Source organism: Erpetoichthys calabaricus, chromosome 11 (genome assembly GCF_900747795.2).
Source record: "Erpetoichthys calabaricus chromosome 11, fErpCal1.3, whole genome shotgun sequence".
NCBI lineage: Eukaryota > Metazoa > Chordata > Cladistia > Polypteriformes > Polypteridae > Erpetoichthys > Erpetoichthys calabaricus.
Window position 1 is genome coordinate 73,937,660 of NC_041404.2, and position 19,841 is coordinate 73,957,500.

Genomic DNA, 19,841 nt, shown 5'->3' on the forward strand with positions numbered 1-19,841 from the left:
TGAGGTACAAATGACAAAGGAGACACCAGCTCTCCAGCTAGCATGTTTCAATTTAAACCAGTGTACATGTGTCATGAAGTATCTGCTTTAATAAAATAAAAGGTTTTGAAATAAATGAGAGAGAACGGAAGAAGTTAGAGGTACAAAACTGTTCTGGACCATGACACATATTGATAATGTGAAAAAGATTTGTCTTGGAAAAATGAAAACACCAGCAAGCCATATAATTAAATGCCAAGTTTCATTATCTGCCAGCTTCTACTTGCAAAACTGGTTGGAATGAAAACCTGCAGCCATTGAGGACCTCCATGATCGGAATTGAGTACCCCTGTACTAGAACCATAATGCCTTAGGAAAATATGGGGGCCTTATTAAGTGAATATTCTAATGTTGTGTGCAAGGGTCAACTATAAGTAGTGATATATTTTGTCTTGGTAAATGTTTGGAAAATTACTGCACATCTGTTATTCTGTCTTCCACTGACATACAGAGGGTGTGCCTCATATTTCCTTTGTGCTGCCCGTTTTTTTAGTCTTTATGTGATTCATGATAAGGCATTTCAATTTAACAGAACTGATCCATGTCCTTAGCATTCTTCAGTAGAACATTGATGCTCAGATTTTTAATTGCCATTTTATTGTGTTGTATTAAGATGAATTATTATAGCGTAATATGAATGCAAGTTAGTTTAATGCTTATTTATGTGGAAAAATGTTATTCTGTAGAATTTAAATTTCCTGTAGGAATGCATTAAAAATATTAATGTATATTGTGAGACAACCAACAACATATCTGTTTATTCTGGAGAGTAAATTGAGCAAAGGAAACCACAGCTTCCTTAAGTGAATTCTTATCAATGATAAACCATAAATCTGAAACTGTTGTATTACTATTTAATGTAATAATTACTCTTCTAAAATCCATCTTTACTTCAGTGAAGTATAATAAACCCAATCTGTGATGGTTTTCTGTGAGGTTTTTTATATTGTGTATCTGTTCAAGTGGTAAGATTGTGAACCATTCACTTTCATTCTTATTTTTATATTTTATTTTATTGTTCTTCTTCTGTCTGAAGTAGCTGAGCTTCATCTACTGCTTCCGGGTATCCCAATAGAGGAGGCACAATGTAAGTGCTAGCCACGCTCACTAGCACCACACTTCAGGTCTCACCGTGACACTGCATTATTCTGTAGTACATTTCTATAGCAAAAATATTATGTGAGTGTTGCTGAAAAATAAAAGAAATGTATTGTGTTCTCTAGACAAAGCCTTGCACTTTCTCCTTATTATAAAATGTAATTTGTTTTTAGGTTTTGAGGAGTTTTGAAAACAGATATTTTTTTTACTTTGACTCAAGTATTTGTTTTTAACTAAAATATTTCTTACTTCAGTAAAAGTAAAAATTTGATGAAATACTTTGACTTTTACTCAAGTATTACTTAACTAAAAGCAACCTCATGGCTGCATTATTTGAAGATTATAATAATTCAATATTTCTCTGACACTATAATCGGCTAAGTAACACAAAAATCTGCTCTCTATTACGTCTGGAAGCAGCCAACAATTTTAGCTAAAGACTTCAGCTTATTATATTTAAGACATGTGAATTTCAGTTAGCCACAGACCCTCCACATCAAGCAGCTAACAAAAGCACACAAACCTTTTAATCACTTGAGTTGGAATCTGCTGTCTATGAAAGCAATTTCAGCAACATGATATTGCAAAATGGTAATAAAAACATATTTTATGTACACTACTAGTTATGTAATTACATTCTATTATCACTGTTATTTTTGAATATGACTCACTATTACAAAAATATGTAAGAAACAAAATTGTGATAAACTCTTTGATGCATTGACTAAAACAAATTAAAAATGCTCCAACTTTCAAAACAAGCAACCATTTATCCTAACACACGTCAATGTTACGCCATCCAGACATTTTTTACTTGTTATAACTGAGGAGTTATGTCACAAACAAGGCCAAGATTACTTTATTGTAATCAGCAACATTGTACACATATATAGTGAGATGAGACAACGTATCTTCATGATCCACAGTGTAACATATAGCAGTATACAACAAAGTGCAAATTGTAACAACAACAATACAATAAATAGACAAAAACAATAAATGCAACAAATAGACAATGCAGCAGTAGACATTTTTATGCATTCAAAATTTGTGATGGCCTGTGGTATGAAACTATTACTCAGTCTTGCAGAACCAGAGAGAAAACTACAATATCATTTTCCATACGGTAACGGGTGGGAATGGTCTTTAACAATGTTACTGGATCCGTTATAACAGCGGGTTTGGTAATTGTTTTTCAGGGGAGGTAGAGGCTCATGGATAACATTCTCAGCTGCTCTCACTATCCACTGTAGTGCAGTCTAAAACATTACAGTTCCTGTACCACACAGTCTTAAAATGTGGTAAGGATTGGTGGGAGGAGGCTCACTCTCCTCAGTCTCTGCAAAATGTAAAAACATTGCCGAGTCCTCTTGGCAATGGAGGCAGAGTTGAGGGGCCAAGAAAGTTAATCCGTGATGTGGACTCCGAAGAACTTGGTCTACACACTCCTTGAGCACCCATCCAGGTATGTTGTCAGTACCAGAAGCTTTGCGTGGGTTTACTCTGGATAGAGTTTGTCACGCTGCAGCTGTGGTCAGACAGATTACCTGCTCATCTGAGAGAGGGGTGGATTTCCTTGTAAGCTCCCTGTTGGGTACATCAAACCATGCATAGAAGACATTTAAAGTGTCAGGGAGGGTGACATCGCTGTCACATAGAGAAGGTACCGGTTTGTAATCTGTGATGACCCAAATGCCCTTCCACATGCTCCAAATGTTTCAGACGTGCTGAAAGTGCCCTTGGATTTCTTCAGCATACACATACTTTACTTTCTTGATTGCCCTAGCCCAGGGGTAGGCAACGTCGGTCCTGGTGAGCCGCAGTATGTGCAGGTTTTTGTTCCAACCCAGTTCCTTAATGAGAACTCAATTATTGCTGATGAAGCAAATATTGCTTAAGTGACATTTTGATGCTTCATTTTAGTGGTCTCGCTTGTTAAGGTTCTCCAACCTTAATTGCTTATTTCAATCTTAAACTGCTGCATTCAGTGTTTTAATTGCTCCTTATTAGCAATAAGATGTAAAAGACAAAGCAGCCAGCAGTTCTCCAGCTAGCTTTTTTCCAATTACATCTGTGTGTGTTCATCATGCACTGTTTGATTTAATAAAACACTTAATAGAAAATGTGACAGACTGAAAATGATCTGTTTTAGGCTTCAAATCATTTGGATGATATCCTTGGAAAGGAAAAAAATCTACGATATAAGAGCCTTACATTGCACAGACTAACAAGCCATAAAATTAAATAAGGTCTGAGATTGGCAATGATTGGTTTCTAATTAAGCAATTGGGTTGGAATGAAAACCTGTAGCCACTGCAGCTCACCAGGACCGACGTTGCCTACCCCTGCCCTAGCCAGGTTAGCTCATGCAGTTTTGAGGATAATAATAAAAATAATAATACATTTTATTTATATAGCGCCTTTCCACCAGACCACTGCAGATATCCAGGGCTTCTGGTTGGCTCTTGTAGTAACCCTCTTAGAGACAGTAACATCCTCAGTGCATTTGTTAATATAGCCAGTCACAACTGCTGTGTACTCCTCCATGTTGATGCAGCCCTCATGAGTAGCAGCCTCTCTAAAAACTGACCAGTCTGTGCACTCAAAACAGTCCTGAAGTACTGAGATGCCCCCTTTGAACCACACCCTGATGTCTCTCTGGACCAGTGTAGTGCATTTGAGCAGAGAACTGTAGGCTGGGATCATTTTCATGGAGATGTACTCAGAGTTGCCAGACTGGGAGCAGGGCTTGGCTCAGTAAGTGTCTTTAATGCTGGTGTAAACATGATCTAAACAGTTATCACCCCTGGTTGCAAAGTTCACGTGGTGGTAGAATCTAGGCAGAACTAACTTAAGGATTGCATGGCTGAAGTCGCCAGTGATTATAAAAGCTCTGTTGGGGTGGGGAGTTTGCATGTTGTTTAGAGCTTCGTAGAACTCTGCTAGTGTCTGGTTAAAATTAGTGCTAGGCGGTAGGCACATGATAAAAAAAATAACCAAATTCCCGCAGCAGGTAGAGAGACCAACAGTTCACTGCTATAAACTCCACCATAGCAGAACAGTGTGCAGAGACTATTGTAATATTTGTGCACCACTCAGTGTTGGTATAATTGCACACACCGCTGCCCCATTTATTACTGTACCTCGCATTGTTTGGTCCATGCAGAACAAAGAGTGGCTGGCCAGCTGTACTGCCAAATCTGGAATTCCTTCATGCAACCAGGTTTCAGTAATAATCAAAGCACAACAGTCTTTTATCACCCTTTTTGTAGTAAGACAAAGCTTTAAATAGTCTATTTTGTTGTCCAGAGACTGTGTATTTGCTATTAGAAGGGATGGGAGAGTGGATCTTGTTGGATTTGCACTTAGTTTAGCACGATGGCCTGCCCACTTGCCATGCTTCTAAGTTTGGTCACACCATTTTCAGGTGAACGTCTGCTGATTAACAGCCCCACGCTGTTCCGAGGTCCTGCAGCCCGCTCTGTGTACTAAGTGCAGCTCCCACTGGGTGTCCAGGAACATTGTGTCCAATTTGTTTTGTTCTGTTTTTGGTATTATAGAAAAGTGTTACGGTCATACATGCAGGCGTGTGTGATACTGGGACACTTAGACAACGAAACATCAGTAGAACGCAGACAATCGCATAAAACATTTAGCACCGATATGGAAAGGCCACCACGCAGACATCTGCTTGCATCACCATCATTGTAAAGATCAGACCACACGCTCATATAACACTACAGAATAGAAAAGAGCCCCTACATAGTCATTCAGATTATATAGGCTACATTATGAAAACACGCTAGAAAACTCATTCAGCACATCAAAACTGAAACAACACAATAGAACTCTAGGAAATTGCTGATGAGCCTTTCCTGTGTTATCACTCCACTGCCAAAACAGGGATTGTGCCAGACAGTTATGTGCTTTGGACATGTAGAGAAGGAACTCTCCATATGTGGTTTTGATATTGTTTCCACAGCTGATGCACAACAAGTGAATGTTTTGTGACACGAGTGGATTACTCATTAGTGACAAGCACGTTAGATGTTCCGTGACAAACTGCTGGGAAATGCTATGACTTACTGCAAATGAGAACGCAAACAAGAGGATTGCTGAGAACCTGTTCTTCAAAAACTGATAAAAAAGCACAATAAATTACCAGGGAGCTCTGTGGTTTAATGACAGACAAGGACAATAAAAAAGGACAGATCAAAGTACAAAATGTGCTATTTCAGCTGATAAAGGGAGCGTATGACACATTCCCTATAAGGAACAGATTTTCAGATTTTCAAAAACCAGTACTGTAACATGACATCTGCAATGACCCAGGGAGCACATTTATCTCACTTTGAGCTTAATTTCCTGAATGCATATATAATAAACTTAATAATCTGTTGCTCAGGGGATAGCCTGAAATTCTATTACAATATTCAGGGGAATAATGCAATGTGTAATACTTTTATAGGATCATCATTGTCACGTGTACAGAGAACAGTGAAATTCTAACTTGAATGTGCTAATCGACACGCAACATGTCACAACTAGCCGGTGCCATGATTAGATAGTATACAGTGCCTGTAGAATGTATTCACCCCTGGACAGTTTTCACATTTTAACACAATGGATTTAATCTGGCTTTTTTGACAGAAATCAACATAAAAAAACTCTTTAATGGCAAAGTGGAAACAGATCTTTGCAAAGTGGTGTAAGTTAACAAATTAACTATTGTCTTCTTTATCTTTATACCACCATATATGTATATATAAATTATTATTGTAGTACTTGTTAGTCAATGGCATAAATGTACTGGGTGGTTAGACCCCAGGGTGTAGGGGTCTTTACACAAAATGTGTGTGAAGAAATACTACTTCATACATATTGCAATCTATCTATCTATCTATCTATCTATCTATCTATCTATCTATCTATCTATCTATCTATCTATCTATCTATCTATCTATCTATCTATCTATCTATCTATCTATCTATCTGCATTCTTTTATAACATAGCATTCTCATTAGGACAATTTGGAATTGTCAGTCAACAAAAGAATGTGTCTTTGAATTATGATATGCAGAAGATATTCTAGGTAGGACATGAAACAAGGTTAATTATTTTATCACATACACAATGTGAGGGAGCAGCTAGCTGATTTTGAGCTGGTGATAAGAACGGGGAAGGATGGCTGTGTGACAAAGTCTTTGTTTATTTTCCTCTAAACCAGTGGATGGATTTTTGGGTGATCTAAGATGTCACTTCCACCCCTCAGTGTGCAGGTTCCGTCCCTTTCATTATATATACCAATGTTCCTCCAGAAGCTGGCATTGATTGTGGACCTTGATCATGAAGAAGATAGACCTTCATACCTTACAGGCTAAGAAGCCAGTATTTTGAAGACCACAGTCCTTTGCCTTGTCTTGTTTTTTTTTTTTCAGTAAACAGAGTTTCCATCATGGCATCCCAACACCCTGATGCTGTCTGTCTTTTTTTGGTTTACACACATCCTGTTAGCATGAGGGTGACGTGTCTTTATGATGTGATTTCCATTTTGCTTTGATGTTTTGTACCATTTCTGAGGTGTTTCCTTAAATAATTATGTACATTTAGCTAAGCGTTTTTTCAACCCAAGGATTTTGGATACAATTTTAGTTTGCTTCCAGAAAGTGCTGTGGTAAAGTTGACCATTTTTTACAGTCTTTCCTTTGACACCATTTTGCTTTATCATGGCCACTTCCATTTTGTGGAGCAGTTGTTGCCATATTGCTAGGGAAATGATTCGGTAGTTAGTGGCCATGGTAGAAAGGTCTCAAAGGGCACTTCCTATTTTTCAGATTTTGAGGAAAAATAACAAAAGAATAGCATGTGTTGATTTAGTTAGTGTTCCTGCTAAATGACTTCTATGCTACGTATTTTCAACTACGATTTAGTGTTTTTAATTTTGGCCTGACCCAGTTATGCATCTTTGCTTGTTTTTCTGGCTCACACCTCTTCTTCTGTTCTGGTCCTTTATTTATGAATTCTTTGTCAACTTTTCTGTGTCAGAACACTTTAGAGGTGTCTTATATAAGAAAAGCAGAAAGTTATTTTCAGGAGGAATTGGGGAACTACCCTCTGATGTCATGTCGTGATAAGTAAGAGTGCAAACTGAGCTCCCCTTCCTCCAAAAATGGTGCTCAGTCTGGCTAAGGTGATGCTGGGAGTCATGTCCTCTCGGGCATTTTGCTGAGGTTTATCTGGGGGTGACTCTCTGTAAGTCATTCTCCTACTGTATAAAGGACTATACAAGATTCCAGCTTTAGGTCCTGAAAAAGCTGAAGTATAGCTGGAAAGGAAAGGACTTAATTTTCTGCTTTCTGCCATCACCTGATCTGGAAAATCCCATGCTAAGTAGAGCTGGTGCTGGAAATCAGCCAAAAGAGCAGCACTAATCTGTTAGAAATTAATTGGAATGGCTGAGGGGTGTTGGCTTGTTGGACTTAGCCTTGTCAGAGGTTGGCAGGGACTCTCTGCAGACCTCCCAGTGACTTCATTACCCAGTAAATAAAAACAAATCAGGAAGGCACATACAGAACTCAAAGGATGGCACTGTTTTCCTAAAATCAGAAGACAATGATGGCAATCAGAGCAATTATTTACATGGCAGTGACAACTGAATGTGAGAAAAAGAGAAAGAGGAGGTGCAAAACCTGCACAATGCTATTTAAATGTTTTGAGAGCCATTGAAAGCATATAATTGAGTATGTGAGACGGTATCCCAGAATGGGTGTATTTTTATTTTTATCAGTTTCTTATTTACTTTGTGAAGTTTTATTTTACTATGTTTATTTTGCACATAAGATCATAAGAAACCAGTAACACTGGATGTGGCAGAGGAGCCACTTCTTAATGGCACCAATCATGGATGCATCCATGCACATGGCCGAAATTTAGAGCCTGCAATTAGCAGAGTGACCACTAGATTTGGGTGGAAACCAGAGTGCCTGAGGAAAACTCACACAGACACAAGAAGAGCAGACAGACTCCACACAAAGGGTCATTGAACCATGAATCAAACTTATGTCAGCAGAGATGTGAGGGAGAATAACTGAAAGCAACTCCATTGTCTACATCCAATCAGGGAAGAGCAAATGATAAAGGAGGAAATCGGATCTTACTCTCTGAAGTGTTCTGGTTGTCCTTTCCTTGGATTCTGGGGTCCTGCCATGTAGTAGTTTTTGAGTTGTGGCTGAAAAAGACAGAGAAAAGAACATATCATAAAACAAAACACAAAGCAATAGCCTAAAAATAAAGCAAGTGCCTCCATATGTTGGTGATGTCAAACTTGCATCCATCAGTTCTTGTACTGAACTTGTTTTTTTACTTTCTTGTATACAAAGTATAGGGAAAGTATTGTAATCGTCCAAAGATTTGATGTTGAGATTTTAATGAATCTCAACGTTTTAGACCTCCCTGACTTTGTCGTATACAAAGTATAGGGAAAGTATGGGAATCCTCCAAAAATTCCATTTCAAGATTTTGATGAATCTCGACGTTTTAGACCACTTTGAGTCCGAAAATACCATTTTTGGAAGAGTGTGTGTGTCTGTCTGCGTGTGTGTGTGTGTGTCTGTGTGTAAACACGATAACTTGAGTATACTTTCACTTAGGTCAACCAAATTTTGCATACAAGTATTAGGTACAAAAAGTAGATTTCTATCAACTTTTAGGTTTTTTCTGTTATCCGGAAGTGTTACTTTACCTTTTATTCATGCAGCTCCAGAGTCCAAGTTATTCAATTTTACTTTTAGAATAACTGTTCAATATGTTATTAATTTGATTTGTTGTTGATGGTTGTTTAATGTACATAATATAAAAATATAATCATTGTCTTGAGGTTTACTCCTCAAATATCCATTCCCATATCTGAGTATACGAGAAAGTCTAGTTCTTGAATGGGTTTAGAGACACATAGAGTTTATACAAAGACCAACAGGTTCAAGATATTCAGGATAGGAATCATCAACAGCCCATTAAAAATCGTCAAGTGTCCCTCAAATTCCAAGAGTAGCTAAACATCCTCCCTCAGTGTGTCTCTGTCTATCTCCATACCTCCAGCCACTCTCCTCTTTTTCAAACATTTGCCTCTCATTTCTGTCCTATTCAAAGATCTTTGGACTCAGTGGAGTAGCCTAACCCTAACCCTAACCCAAGAACATCTACAGTTACTACCTTCCCCGCCATCATTGTATCCTGGAGGCAAAAAGGTTCACAAAGTGGGGCAGATGGCCTATCATTAACACTGTAGCTGTCTTCCTGCCTGCATTGTCCAATGTGTGCTAAACGGACACCTTTATTGTACCTTGGACAAGACCTCAGAGACTGGCTAGCCTTAGGATAAAGAGAAATCTCAGTTAGTCCACATATTTAGGGACATATTTGTGTGTCAGTAATGGTGGCGTGTAATACCGGAGCACCTCAGGGAATTGTCCTGTCTCCCTTCCCGTTTACCCTCTGCACAACAGACGTCAAGTACAATGTCAGTGCTTGTCATATACAGAAATTTTCAGATGACTCATCCATCATAGGCTGCATTAATAATGAAGATGAGTCAAAGTACAGGAAGGTTGTGGAGGACTTTGTGTTGTGGTGCAGGGACAACAACCTGCAACTCAACATCAGCAAAAGAAAAGTAGTGGACTTCTGATGTGCCAAAAAGCCTCTAAGACCAGTCACATTTTATGGGAAGGACATGGAAGTGATGCAGAGCTACAAGTACCTGGGGGTTCATAGGAACAACAAACTGGACAGAGGTGTGGTACAAGAAGGGCCAGAGCAGACTGTGCTTGATAAGGAGACTCACGGCTTTTGAGACGTGCAGCAAGCTGCTGGAAATGTTCTACCAGTCCATAGTGGCCAGTGTGGTGTTCTAATCTGTAGTCTTCTGGAGAAGCAACTTGAGCTCAAAAGAAGCACAATGCCTGAATAAACTTATCAGGAAAGCCTACTACATCACAAGGCAAAACTTGCACACACTGGAAGCAGTTGTGGAAAAGAGGATGATGCAAAATTGAATGCCATCATGAAAAATCCCCTCCATCCCCTCCAGGACGCGGTCTCTGGGAGCACATTTAGCCACGGTGTGCTAAGAAGCACCTCTGGGAGTCTTTTCTGCCCACTGCTATCAGGCATTTCAAGTTTTCCTACCAGGGGATTATTTTGAAATACTATTTTGACATATCTGAACAATATACATCTATTTATTTATATTTAATTATTTATTTTGTTTTATTTTCATATCATTTGATTGATGGACTATTGTTTGTCCTTGTTTTTATGTTTCTGCTGCTGTATGCATCTTAATTTCCCCTTGGGATTAATAAAGTGTATCTAATCGAAATCCTGAGATGTAAATTCAGAATCCTAACATAATGTCTGATGGGCTCCTTCAGTCATCAGGGCCCGTGATGTCATACTCTGTACTGAGTATCAAAAGCATAACACAACATAACATTTTCAACCCGACTGTGGGCAGAAATCAACCCTGGAGGTTGTGCCAGTCCTTCACAGGGCTCACTTACACAAGGCTACCCACCTACACTGGGCTAGTTTGGAATCACTATTAAGCTTTGGCAGGAAACCTAATGGAAAACTTGCACACACATGGGGAGGATGTGCAAAGTCCACATCGACTGGACACAGCATTCAAGCCAAGGATCTTTGCCAACCAATGTACCACTTAATTCATAAGTGTTCTCCAGGGGACAGGCTGCTGGGTTGTAGGGGACGTCTATGGCAGCTAAACTAGAAACATTCATTACAGTAGTTTTCTTCTTGGTGTTAGATTTCAAGTGTGTGTTATTCATACGTCTCAAACATCATATTGAGTGAATTCAAAATTAAAAATGCATAAGAAGGCCAAACCAAGCAGCAGACTTAAATTTTATGTAATAGAGGATTATATGGACTTTTCTACAAAATAAACCTTGTATCCTGAGATAATTATTGCTCTCCTCATAAAACATTTGAAGGATTAGGTGGCCACTTGGGTGGAGTACAGCACTTCGCTCAAAGTGCAAATAGTCAAACACTGATGAAGAGGCAATGAGATGCCTAAAAATCCATAGACATAACCCGAGCTTACTCGATGAAGTATGGCTCTCCATTGTCACTGAACGCCATCTCCCAGTTGTCTGGCAGCGACTCATGGCCATTGTCAACTGTGCTTCCATCCCCTGCACTGGACTCCCGTGACTGACTGGGAGAGCGGCCCATTGGAGCAGAGTTGTTAATCGTTGAGCCCCCTGCAAAATTAGAAGGATCCAGTTATTCTCTGTAAAATGTATTTTAATTTCAGCAGGAGTGCTACCCAAAAGCGAGTTAAGGATCTCGTACAGCTTCACTGTGTGCAGATATGTCGACTTATACAACAGTATAGTATACTCAGTTGTTTTATATCTCCGGATTTTTGGCTTCCAGGTGAGCTGCTCTTCCACCCCAAACTGGCCCACCCTGCAGCATTCCATAGGCTTAGTCACCTAATCTACCTGACAGTCCGGAGTCTTCCTCACTGTAATCCTCATCTTCTCCCGCTTTTTCCAGGTTGCTAAGTGACTTGCATCTCATTTTAAACTTCTGCAGCAAGTTTCGATGCTCCTGATATGAAATAGGGGGACTGTCCAGGCTGATATGAACTGGCCGTGGCGTTCCATAGTAATTCCCTGAAACAATTAAAAGAAAATATGCCAAGTTTGCATAATGAGATGTTGCTGAATTGAAAGGTTAAGCACTATTTACCCCAACAGGCAGGGCACCCCATTAGAGAAGTGTCTTGTGGGTGTCCTCTCAAAGCATCTCTCGCCAGCACTCTTTGTCTTTCTCTGCCCAACTATACATCACCATGGCCAGGATCCCATAGTCAACTTTTCCACCAACAATGACTGCCCTGTCAGTATTTTCCAGCTTAGGCATTGGACACCGGTCATTGAAGGGGATGCTGTTTCACTCTCTGTAGCCAACTATGCTCTACCTTGACAACCAAATACTGCCATGCTGGTAGTATCTCAGTATCTCTGAGAAATTCCACCATCACGGCTAGATATTTTTTTTTCTGACAGCTCCCATGTCCCCGGTCCTCATCAAGATACATCAAGTTCTTATAAATGACTTTCAGTCGGCCTGTACCTTATACAGCCCGTTTTATGGTACACAATGTTCCACCATTATGCACTAAAGCACTCTGCACTCAAAGCATGAAGGCAAGCTAAACGCGTCTCTCAGGGTCACACTATGAGTCAGCTGTAGGGTTTTGCCTTGTGGTGTTAGGCTCAGCTCTTTAGCATTTACTCCACATTCTCTGCCTACCTAACACACGGCAGACAGCCACCAGAAGACTGGGACCATAATATGAAGCTGAACTATGGTCAGAGAGATCCCACCAGCTCCAGCATAATAAAGTAACAGGTCTCAAAAAGAGTTAGGGGTTTGGAGGATAGGATGGGCTTTTATTAAGAAGATTTATAGTTTAATCTGTTTCTGGCAGCTTCTTTCTGAATGGGAAGTTAAAATCTGCTTTCAAATAGCAGGGATTATTCAAATTGTACATGTACTGTACACGCTTATATAATCCCCACGTGGAGACTTTCTCTCTGCATCCTCTTGACCAGTTGCCAGGATAAGTCCACCTCTGTTATTACTTGCTTATGCTCATCCCTGTTGTGTAAGAATTGCTAGTATATATTGTATTTATATACATCCATCCATCCATTTTCCAACCCGCTGAATCCGAACACAGGGTCACGGGGGTCTGCTGGAGCCAATCCCAGCCAACACAAAGCACAAGGCAGGAACCAATCCCGGGCAGGGTGCCAACTATACAGTATGCTATATTTTGTTTTCTCAACACTTACATAATGCATGAGCCTTCCACATCAGAAGTTTTTCTTTCTGGAGCTCCAGTTGTGATCTGAACAACAATTAGAGGCCTGCTTGTGTTACTACACCTTATACATAGCCTGATCTGCGCTCACAGGCCTGCACCCTCTATGTTGTGCAGCAGTCAGGGTTTATTTCTTCAATTTTGTGTTTATATTTTGTTATTTTTGAAGTAATCTTCATGTTTTATGTATGTTTTATATTTTTATTATGTTTGTTTATTGCTTAGTATGTATGTACTATATCTTTAGTAGTAGTGTGTTGTACTATGTTAGCCATTATGGATGCAATGAGAAGTCAAGCAAAATGACACCTTTTATTGGCTAACTGAACAGATTACAATATGTAAGTTTTTGAGGCAACTCAGACCCCTTCTTCAGGCATCATGCAGGTTATAAATAACAACAGCAATATTACATTTTGCCCTAGAAGAAGGGGCCTGAGTTACCTCAAAAGCTTACATATTGTATTCTGTTCAGTTAGCCAATAAAAGCTGTCATTTTGCTTGACTTCTCATTGTACTGTATAACTCATTACATTTATATAGCGCTTTTCTCAGTACTCAAAGCACTATCCACACAGGGAGGAACCGGGAAGCGAACCCGCAATCTTCCACAGTCTCCTTACTGTAAAGCAGCAGCACTACCACTGCGCCACCTGTGAGGACATCTTTAAACACTCCTCCATTTCTTGTGTTTTGTGATTGGAACCCCAAGATCTGCAAGTATTTCTGCAGCTAGGAGCCGAATATCGAGTAAGAGGGGCAATGTCAAGTGGGAGGAGCAATGTTGAGTGGGAGGGGACATACTTGATGGGTAGGAACAAGTTTTCAAAATAAAAGTTTGTCATACATGAAGTTGTCAAATTAAAAGTTTGTGACGAATACTCTGTTTTCACAGCTTATGCTATATATAATAGGCAAAATATACAATTTAAAGAGAATTGACAGAATACACTGCAAGAAGAATTAAGCTCTGTTCCCAAAACACAGACCTAGACCAAGAACAACCAGCATCAGATCCATACCAAGATCTTTAATTCAACCCTCAAATCCCTCCCACAACCATCAAATGAAGTTTACAAAGACCAGTTTGGATATTTCCAATTAAATCGGACAATAAAGTTAAGCCTAGCAGATAGGATCAAGAGGTACAAGTTACTGCAAACTTATTTTGTGAAATAAGATTTACATAAATCCCTTCTCTCTGGTTTGGGAAATGCAATGTCTCTGACCGCAAAGTCCTACATTGGATAGTGAATACAGCAGAAAAGATCATTGGGACCTCTCTGACCTCCATTGAAGGCATTTTTGTCAAGAGCTGTACTGACAAAAGTCTAAGGCATTGTGAAGGAATCGCTCCCATCCTTCCCACAGTCTCTTTGTCCTAATTCCACCTGACAGGAGATATTGTAGTATTCAAACCACTTCTGCCAGGTTCTGCAACAGCTTCTAGCCCTTGGCTGCCTGGAATCTGAACTCTGTGCTGCCCACCTCCCCTCAGATCTGCTTCTAGTAGTTGATTTAAATGACATACCATACTCGTACATGTTACTATTGTGTCTTATTGTCAGTTGCTGTTATCATTAATCTGTAATTAATTATCTCAAATTATTCATTCGATTCATCATTTATTTAATTAATCAATAAGTATAGTATAGTGTGGCATAGTTTTAGTATAGTACAGTTGATTACGTGTCCTGCACTTATCCTGTTTTTTATGTTATACTGAATGTGTTCTATTTGATTGTGTAAATGTTGCACTGAGGTCCTGGAGAACATCATTTTGTGCCACTGTACACTGTAATACAGTGTATGGTATGACAATAAAGCCACTCCTACTTGACACCCTAGTCCCCCACGCTCGACATTCAGGCTATTGGCTGCAGCGATACCCTTCTCTAGAGGCGGGGCCACCCCGATGTTACAACTGCTGGGACCACCCTCAGTCTTTACAGAGAGGAGAGGGGTGACCTCAGCAGTGCTTCACTGAGTTTGTTGGAGTGCAATGAGATTATTGTTTTCCTTTTGATGATCTGTTTTTTATTTTATTTATTATCTGTTGTTGGACTACTGATTTTGGATCTCATATCTGGACTTGTTTGCTTTGGATTGCCTTTTCAGACAAACCTTTTTTGCCCAGTTTTTCCAATTTTGTGTTTCCTTTTTCTTATCTTCAGTAAATTCTCGATTTATAAAGATTCTTTTGGGCACTTGTCTTATCTAGCCAGAGGTTAAGTGGTTCCTCTCCCTGGAGGGGCACTTTTGTATGGTTTCAGACATTTAAGACATTGTTTGAATTACAGTATAAAAGCTAGGATCCATTTTAGGCCTGTGCAGGCTGAAGCCGACCTCTAGTAAGTTGGGGTTATTTTTCAGCCAGGGGTCCTCCCTTGGCTTATTTTTAAATTATATTTTTTTGTTCATGTTTTATCCATTAAATATTATTGGCTTCTCAATTAGTTAATTAGTTTCTACTTTGTTTTTGATTATTTTAACAATCTGTATCCTCATATGTGATAGTTCTGTATTCTCGACTTTTACATTTTGTCTTGAGAGTTGTCACAGCACTCTGCACCTGCATTTGGTGAGAGGTGCTGTGGAAGAACAAAGCAGCTTCTACTATTGTATTGTATTTCTCAGGTGGCAATGATAGCTCTGTAAAGAGCTTTGCTTGTATTCTGTTTTGTGTGTTGTGTTTTTTTTGACATGCCCAAACCTACCTGCTCTTCCCAAGACTTCTTCCATTTTTTTCCATATAAGTTTTTTTGTGATTGTGAGTTTCTTCTTGTCTTCTTAGAGAGTCAAGTCTGGGGGGCTGTCAAAAAACATGTCAAGGCCCATTGACACATTCCTTGTGTGATCTTGGACTATACAACAAATAAATTGTTGTTATTTTTGTATATGTTTATATTGTTTTTTTATGTTTACTGTTTGTATAATTATGTACTTTTGTCAATTCTGAATATTGTTTCATGTCTATGTTTGAAGGTATATTCTGCCTTGTTCTTTGTGCTTTATGGGCAGGCGGGGCCACCTGCCTGTCATTGTGGAGAGACTTCTCAGAATCCTATAAAGGCAGATGGGAAATGCAGTCCTTTGCAATACATTGTAGGTACTTGGTGGTTGGTGAGTCTTCCTTTTAGCTGTTGATATTTCTTTGCATTTAGTGGCTTTTTGTCATTTTTACTTATGTTTTTGGAAGTTCTAATTTCTGGATAGTGTTTTGGGACTTGTTTGCCTAGGACTGTCTTGTTAGTATTATGTGGCAATTTCTGAGTTTTGTGAAATAAATCTTCTTTCATAAGGATTCTTCCTCACCTATTTACCAACCTCCACACAGGAAGCCCTTGTTCATTTTGAACTTGACATCTGACCTGACGTTTCATCACAAGGCTGAAAAGTCACACCACATAGGAGAAACAGAAGAGCTGCTACTATCTAAACTCATGTTTTATGCCATTTGTGATAGATGGCCGGCTACATATTCCAGCCCTCACCCCCAGGCCGCCAGGAGGAGCTCTCCTGACAGCGTGGAAGTGCCCCGAATTCCAGCAGAGCCTCATGGACTTTGTAGTTTTTATGCACAGCCCTGCTGAATCCCTTGGGGACCACCAGGAGTCGCTGTAGGGAGGCTCGTGGACTCTTACATGCCCTGTAACCCGGAAGTGCATCATAATCCCATGACAGGAAGAAACGGCGTGCTTCCGGGTTGAAGAAAAGGACTGTTTACCCTGGCCTGGAAGTAATAAGGACTTGTGGGTTGTGGAACAGGAACCACTTCCGGGTCAGGGGGTATAAAGGACCATGGGAAAGCCCAGTACGCTGAGCTGAGCTGGGTGGAAGGGTGGCAACGCGTCTGGGAGAGGAGGATTGGTTTATTTGTATTGATTAATTTATGAGTATTGTAGAGAGAAGGGTGCTTGGTGCACATTATTATTATAAAATAAATAATAATTGGATTTTTATCTGGTGTCGGATGTCTGATCTGAGGGTTCAAGAGGACGACCGTGCCTCAAACTGTCACACATTGTTTACATTTTTTGTGACATTTGTCCTTGTCTAGTGCTTCAATGCCATTTGAAGTTCCCAAGTTGCTATGTATCCTGTCAGTAAATGCTTGTACTTCATTTTCTGTTTAGATCAGCCATTACCCCATTTTGTTTATAAAACAAGTTTCGCAAAAAACGCAACAATTAAAGTGTTTAAAAGTGTCATACTCTTATGATTCAACACACTTTAAATGCATATTTCTCCATAAATACATTTTTCTGTTCTCTTCTGAATGTGTTTTAGGGTTTTTAACTATGGAAAATTCAGTTGTAGCCTTCAATTCCTTCTTTGAAATTCACTTTACATGGTTAAAAATAATTTACATTATATTTAAGGCTTACTCTTTTTTTCCCACAGACACTGCCATTTTGCAGCTCTGTCATCACAACGTGATTGTCCATTGTTATAGGTGTGGAGGCTGCATGTTGTGACGTCATTAGTGTTACGGTATAAAAGCCCATGTTTAAGTATCTGTGCCCTCCTTGATTGCTTAATAAACTTTATGACTTTGTTTCTAAAAGCTCTAAAAGAATTCTCAGTTGTTGATGTTTGATTTTTGTCTAATGTTTTTGTTTTGATTGTCTCACTAATAATCCTTCTAGTTTTTTTACTATGTTTCCCACCAGGTCCTCCTGTATACTCCTCCTACCTTCCTGCATTCATGGATGAACACATACAGTGAAAATAAAATCTGGTATAGGCTTGTTGTGACGCCATATATGGTCAGTAGCCACAACATGCCTATGGCCTTATGGTGAAAAGGCTAATGCAGGTTCCACATTCTTGGTGAGGATCAACTGTGTCCAGAGTTGTCCAGTTTTTAGCCGGATTCAACCTGTACCCTAGTTACTAGTCTAAAATCCATATAAGCCATGGGTTTGACCACATTTCAAAGGTTTACAGCTAGCAGACATTTCTCAACAGCTCTTACAGGCTTGAAGCATCTCCTCCTCAATGACCATCACAGATAGAGTGCTTGTACACTTGAGCGCTAATCAACACTGTCAGACCATCTCTTGTAGGCTTGCCATGTTCATAATTCAAAGACTGATCACATCATTTTGCACAGCTCCTAACCCTTAGATACAAATCAGATCTTTTCTTAGTGGCCTGGAGTCTTTAGATTTCACAAACTATTTCAATCTGCTCTTACAAGCCTGCAGTCTCCCTTTGAGCTGCTTCAATGGGCCTGCTACCATGAAACATTATTTCAGCAATCAAAGGCTTGTAATCAAAACAAGTCACAGAGAGCTCTGACCCAGTCTTACAAACCTGTGGCCTCAACATTTTAGTGACAGATCTGACTGGCTTCACAGATTAGGTGTGTCTACACTTCACAATTAGATCTGATCCTCTCTGTAATACCTGCAGACACTGCACCTCAAAGACTGAAATGATCAGTTATCACTTAGATGCAGCCATTCTACCTTACACTGAAACCTTATTAACTCCCACGGACCTTCATGCAAGACACCGAGGCAATCAACTCTTACAGGCCTACTGTCTCCTACACCTCAGACATCATAAACCAGCAGCCACAGCAACTTGCAGACGAATCTGGTCAGCTCTCACAGGCTGGTGGTCTCAAAAGTAGAGGTGTCAAACTCAGACCCTGGAGGGCAGCAGTGGCTGCAGGTTTTCATTTCAGCTACTTTCTTAATTTATAACCAGTTACTGCTGCTAATGGAACACATTTCATTTGCCTTTTTAAATGACATGCTTTTTGAAGATTCAGATCTCTTGTTTTTTTCTTAAACAGATGGCTCTGGGGTCTGAAACTCCTGGAGGGCCTCCATTTCTACTGCAGCCAGTTTCTTAATTTATAAACAAATTATCACTGTTAATGAAATTATTTAATTTAATAGCTTGTTAATTCTCTCATTCTGGAGCACCATCAAAATGTTTTGTTGATCACAACAGAAGAATATTTATCAGCCTTTCACTATTTTCTTTTCCAATATTTTATCAAGACAGATGCAGGTTAAAATTAAGAGGGCTATTCATCAGCTGGCTTGCTTTGCACCTTATTAATGGTTGTCTGGTAATTAAGGAAAAAAAGAAACAATTAAGAATTTCCAGGCTACATTCACACTAATATGTTTCATTTAAAAATGGTGTTTTTAAACGAAAATGATCTTCATGAACAATAGCTTTTTAACAACGTTAATGATCCATTCACACTAAAGTAAAAATATCTCTCTCTGAATTAAAATGATTAAAAATGCATATAACATAGGCGATTGTCTACACTGGACACGCACACATCGGTATATCTTTGAAGGAGTGGTGACACTGCTGGTCACGGGATTTATCATAATAGCATGTATGCAGCACTTCAAATGTACGAAATGCAACTTAGATGCATACAGGTAAGCAACACAAGCTCCATGAAAACAACTCTTTTATGCCCATTATGTTGGAATATGGTTTTCTTCTGTGAAGGGTGACCAATCAGGAAAGGAGATCTTGCAGTGAGCAGGATCCAATCAGGGAAGGGCTATGTAATAAACATAAACCAATCAGAGTGCATTTAGAGTCTGTGTTTTTAAAAGTCTACATTTTCACCCATATCCACATTGCAATGCTGAAGAATGTGGCTCTGGAGAGCATTTTCAAAAGTCTTTCAAGGGTTAAAAAGTTTTGCTGAAAGGTGAAAACAGAGACTAATGTCTGCTTTTGTAAAAGAAATTGTAGTAGTGTGAACATAGCCTGAGTCTTGAAAATCACATCAATTTAAAT

General features: G+C 39.4%; 1 protein-coding gene across 3 annotated transcripts in view; it reads right to left on the bottom strand.

Annotated features, from left to right (window-relative positions):
• LOC114660582 (membrane-associated guanylate kinase, WW and PDZ domain-containing protein 3-like) overlaps window positions 1-19,841 on the bottom strand; it is a 184,878-nt gene that overhangs the window by 100,320 nt on the left and 64,717 nt on the right. For 2 of the 3 annotated variants that reach the window (XM_028813356.2, XM_051933585.1), the window contains exons 5-7: window positions 11,665-11,838; window positions 11,262-11,421; window positions 8,296-8,366 (exon numbers count right to left, since the gene is read on the bottom strand). In XM_028813356.2, coding sequence (XP_028669189.1) covers window positions 8,296-8,366; window positions 11,262-11,421; window positions 11,665-11,838 — 405 coding nt within the window. The remainder of the gene's footprint in view (window positions 1-8,295; window positions 8,367-11,261; window positions 11,422-11,664; window positions 11,839-19,841) is intronic. The other variant, XM_051933584.1, reaches the window with a different exon arrangement.